Source organism: Vanellus vanellus (genome assembly GCF_965231255.1).
Source record: "Vanellus vanellus genome assembly, chromosome: 11".
Classification (NCBI taxonomy): domain Eukaryota; kingdom Metazoa; phylum Chordata; class Aves; order Charadriiformes; family Charadriidae; genus Vanellus; species Vanellus vanellus.
The window spans coordinates 14,855,190-14,860,228 of record NC_138916.1 but is presented as its reverse complement, the minus strand read 5'-3'; the positions used below and the strand labels follow the sequence as shown (position 1 = coordinate 14,860,228).

At 64.4% G+C, this 5,039-nt stretch overlaps 1 protein-coding gene across 1 annotated transcript; it reads right to left on the bottom strand.

Moving 5' to 3' along the window:
• Positions 1–250: 250 nt before the first annotated feature.
• On the bottom strand, positions 251–3,146 carry MEX3B (mex-3 RNA binding family member B; the record flags this gene model as incomplete). Its single annotated transcript, XM_082488677.1, has 2 exons — positions 2,631–3,146; positions 251–1,686 (listed from the first exon to the last, which is right to left on the bottom strand). Exons 1-2 carry the CDS (start codon positions 2,887–2,889, stop codon positions 251–253), a joined length of 1,695 nt encoding a protein of 564 aa, XP_082344803.1. The 5' UTR covers positions 2,890–3,146.
• Between the last annotated feature and the right edge of the window lie 1,893 nt (positions 3,147–5,039).

Here is a 5,039-nt window from a genome sequence, read left to right as displayed (position 1 = left end):
GGGGAGTTTTGGAAGCTTCGTATTAAAGTACAGTGTAAAAACTAGCCTAGCACTAGAATGGAGTCGCCCGTTATTATGTATAGCATGCACCCGCTGTCACTGTCACCACCGACCGCCCCCCCAGACCCCCCCCCGGCCGCGGCGCGCGCGCAGCCCGCACCCCCCCGGCGGGCCCCGGCCCCGGCCCCGGCCCCGGCCCCGGCCCCGGCCCGTCCGCCGCTGCGCGGCCCCCCGCGGCGCCCCGCGGCCCTCAGGAGAAGATGCGGATGGCCTGGGTGACGGCGCTGTGGCAGACGGGGCACTGCGGCTCCGTCTTCTCGCAGATGCGGTTGGCGCACTCCATGCAGAAGAGGTTGTGGCCGCAGGGCACCAGCGCCGCGATCACCTCGCTCTCGAAGCACACCGAGCAGTCGCGGCTGCCCTTCCGCCGCAGGCCGGACGAGGAGCAGGAGGAGCTGGACGAGGAGCTGGAGGAGGAGGAGGAGGAGGCCGAGGAGTCGGAGGGCAGCCCCGGCAGGTGGGAGCCCAGCCCGTTGGCGTACAGCGGGTAGGAGGCGGCCAGCAGCCGCCCGCCCGGGTCGCTGCGCACCCGCCGCGCCAGCGGGTGCTCGGGCCCGGCCGCGCTGCCGTGCAGGGGCGGGGAGAGCCGCGCCGGGGGCGGGGCGCCGCCGCCCCGCCGGGGGCCGCCGCTCACCAGCAGCGCCAGGTTGGCATTGGCGGGCGCGGCGCCCGGGAAGGCGGCGGCGGCGGCGGGCGAGGGCGCGGGCGAGGGGGGCGCGGCGGGGCCGCGCTCGAACTGCGGCCAGATGAGGGCGGCCCCGGGCGGCGGGGCGGGGGCCAGGTCGAAGCCCGGCGGCGAGTCGAAGGGCAGATCGGAGCAGCAGTCCGGGGAGGAGAGGACCTCGCCGCCCCCGCCGCCGCCCCCGCCGCCGCCGTACACGTAGCCGTTGGCGCTGTTGTTGTTGTTGTTGCCGTTGTGGGTGAAGCTCAGCGCCGGGCTCGGGGGGCTGTAGTCGGCCAGGCGGGCGCCGCCGCCCCCCCCCGTGCCGCCCCCGAAGTAGGAGTCGGTGGAGGCGCTGCCCAGCGAGCTGGAGCTGTCGTTGCGGTAGTTGCAGAAGGGTTTGCGGCCCGGGGTGGGCGTGATGCTGGGCGGCGTGGGCTTGCTCCACAGGCTGCCCGTGCCGTTCAGCTCGAAGCCCACGTCCGTGCCGTTGGCGTGGAAGTCGTTCTCGTCCGTCAGCTCGATGATGCCGCCGGTGCGCATGGCGATGTGCGCCTCGATCTCCTCCCGGGCCCGGTCCACGTTCTCGGGCATGCCCGTCACCTCGAAGACCGGCTCCTTGTCCCGGCTCGGGGTCACGATGTAGGTGTGCGTCTGCTGCTGGATGCGCTTGATGGTGGCCCCCTTGGGCCCCACGACCAAGCCCACCACGCGATAAGGCACCCGCACCTGGATGGTGGTTTGGCCGGGCAGGTTCGGGGGGCCGGGAACGGTGCCGTTCAGGGCCGTGTTCTTGTTCCGCGAGGCTCGGATCATGGAGAAGTGCTCGGCCGCCGAGATGATCTCCCTGCGGGCCATGGCCACATCTTCCTTTCTGCCCGTCACAACAAAGAGCGGCTCCTCCCCGCGAACCGGGGTCTTGATGTAGGTGTTGGTCTTTGCCCGCAGAGCTTTGATTTTGCAACCTGGGAATGAGATGCGGGAGACGGAGGGCGAAGGGGAGGGGGAGGAAGAGGAGATGGAGGGGAGGAAGAACCGGTTACAACCCATTATTTGGGTGCAGCTAGGGAGGGGAAAAAAACCCACACACCCACCCGAAACACATTGCCCCCTACCCCTGGTGATGGCTGGCATCTCGTCCGGGAGCCCCGGGCACAGTGTAAAGTCATGTCAGCCCACAGCCCTGGCACATGCCCAAGGGCATCGCAAGTGGCCACCGACACCTCTGCCGTGCAAACTGCCCCAAAACTACCAACGTGCAGTTCACAGGAATGGCAACAAGAAAAGGAGCCTGCAGGAAAGCTGCACGACCGAGCAAAAAAAAAAAAAAAAATTAAAAAAATAAAATGCAAGCAGCCCTAACAAATCAACACACCCGCCAGTCCACATTCCTGCTCAGCACTTTCCTTTCGGAAAAATAAAATCAGTTCTTGAGAAGGTGAGGAGCAGCGGCTGTACCGAATGAGCCACATTCCCCACTGCGGATGCTTTATTCCAATCCCATTGTTCCACTTCCCCACTCCATTTCTCTTCCTTAAAATTAATCCACGATTTCTAACTTTGGGGGGGGAGAGAGAGGAAGCACCGAGGCTCCCATTTTCTTCCCGTTTCCTCTTGGAAATCCAACTTTTGCAGCCTGAGGAAAGGAGCGATTTTTAATATTTTCGTGATTTTTTTTTATTATTATTTTCCTCCCTCCCCCTCCCGGCAGCTGAAAGTGCATCTCGAAACTGATGCATAACGCTCCTCGGAAACATCACGTCTGCTGCACTTTCTTTGTCTGGGGGAAGCCGGCACCGGCCACCGCCGCACGGCTGCAGTTTTCCTGGGGACGGCCAGTGTCGCATCCGAGCCGCACGCCCGGCGGGGTGACCCGCTGCCCCGCACCCTCCCGCACGCAGTCACCCACCTTGTCTCCCCACTATCTCGGCGACATGCTCCGAGCTGGGCACCGGGACGCATTCGGTCATGTTCACGCTCTTTTTCCGAGGCTCGCTGTCGTAAATGGAGCCCGTCTCGTCGTTGTCCAGCCCCAGCAGGGAGAGCTGATCCAGGGCGATCTGAAGGGCTCTTTGGTCATCCAGGGTCTCTCCCCCGCCACCGCCGCCACCGCCGCCGCCGCCGCCGCTCCCGTTCCTCTCCATGTCTGCAAAAAGCGAGCTGGGCATAGTCCCCGCGTGTGCTGCACCCTCCTCCTGCGCTCGGCTCAGTAGTAAAAGATCAGACACAAAGGAAAACCCAAGGCAGATGGCCAGCAGGAGAGAAGGCAGGGGAGGGTGGGCGACTGCTGGAGACCGGGGAGTTGTTGCCTTTTTGCTTGTATATTTTGTATCTTTTTTTTTTTTTTTTGCTTTTTTTTTTCCTCCTCTCAGTGCAATCCGGTTTATAAGATGTTCTCAGGACACCCCCCCTCCCCGCGACTCCCCCCCCCCCCGAGGGTTTTTTTTTTCTCCTTTCTCTTTTTTCTTTTTTTTTTTTTTTTTTTTTTTTTTGTCGGTCGGCTGGGGGTGGGGTGGGGGGGGTGGGAAGAGGATAGCGAGAGGAGCTCCGATGGCTTCCCCCCCTCGAGTTCCTCGCCGGCCACAATGCCAAGCGACGGCAGCGTTTCTTTAAGGAGCCCCTCCCAGGCTCCACTCCACTCACTCAGCGTTTTCCCCCCCCACACACCCCCCCTTTTTTTTTTTTTTTCCCCTTTTTTCCCTCCTCTCCCCTCCTCTGTCTGAGGCGCTGCTGCAGCCAGACGGCTCTGGAGAGGCGGGCGGAGGGAGGGAGGGAGGGAGGGGAGGGGGAGCCGCGCCGGCCGCCGCAGCGTAAGCGGCGATGGCGGACGGCCCCCCCCGCCGCCGCCATTGGCCGGGCGCGGGGCGGAGGGGCCGGCGCTGACACCCCCCCCCCGCCCCGGCTCCGCTCTTTGTTGTCGGCTGCCGAACAATGCCGGGCCCCGCCGCCTGTTTGCCATCCCCCGGCCCGGCGTGCGCCTATTGTCCGCCGGCTGCCCGTCTCCTCGTGTATCGCACCCCCTCCCCCCCCGCCTTCCCCAAAGCAGGCCGAGTTTGTGTTTTTTTTGGGGGAGGGGGTGGTTATTATTAATTTTTTTTTTTTTTTCCGGGGGGGTGTGTGCCGAGGTGGGCGGCCACCGCGGTCCTTTGTGTGCCGCCTGCCCCGCCAAGGAGCGCGCTGCCGCTCGCCGGCACTGGGAGATTCCCCCACCCCGCCTGCCGGGCGGCCCGCAGCCATGGAAGCCGCCGGGGAGCGCCGCCGCCCGCCGGGCTCCGCGGCCCGGGGCAGCCGCCCCTCAGGGCCCCCGCGGGCGGCGGCTGCGGACCCCCGCCCGTCTCCCGCCCAGACCCGCCTTGCGCATGCGCGGCCCTCCCCCGCCCGGCGCACTGCGCCCGCGCGGCCCAGGCTGACAGTACCCGTAGCCCACCCGGCCCGGCTCCCTCAGCGAGGAGACGGGGGGTTGTTCGCGCCCCTCGCACGGCGTGTTAACGCGGCGACCCTCTCCCCAGGCCTTCCCCCCGCTCCGGGACGGAGCCGGGAGCCTGCCCCCAGCCGCAGTCTCCTGAGAAGCGGGAAGGCAGCGCCCGCGGGGGCGCCTCCCGCTCCTCCCTGCGGGCGCCGCAGCCCGAGAGGCCCCGGTGCGTTCCGGGCGCTGCGGAGGTGACGGGCAGTTAGTTACTCGGGTGTCACCGTGTTTCGGGCCGGGCTGTGCCCCGCGGGGATGGAGCGGGGCGACAGCGGTGAGTGACAGCCCGCGGCCCGGGGGCAAACGCTGCGGCGCCCGGCTCCCCTCGCCGCGCAACCTGCGGTTCCAACGTGTCTGTCCCATGGGGGACCGTAGGAGAAGAATGCATCACGCGTATAACTGCTCTAGCGTAATCCCACCAGCATCTTGCATCCATTTCGCCGAACCACTAGAAAACGAGTCACACCCCCCTCTTCTTTGGACCTTGCAGCACCAAATCACTGTCTACCACCTCTGTGCCACCACAGGACACCTCAACCAGTAAAAACGGCTTTTCCACCAAGTACCCTGCCACAAAAACCTTCCTGCAGTCTGGTGAACAGACATGAAAGCATCCTCACCATTCTCATAAAAACACCACCATCACATTTTATTTCTCCAGCTTCTCTCCATGTATCTATAAGCACCCACATTTACTCAGTCCTTGCCAGCAGCCAGGTACAAAAGATTGACTTCTTCTTATCAGAGAAACCAAATATACTAAAGAATAGTTTTCCAGTATCAAGTTTGATGGGGACAGACGTTTACAAGTGCACACAGATCAGTTTAGCCAGCTGCCTGTACAAACAAGTG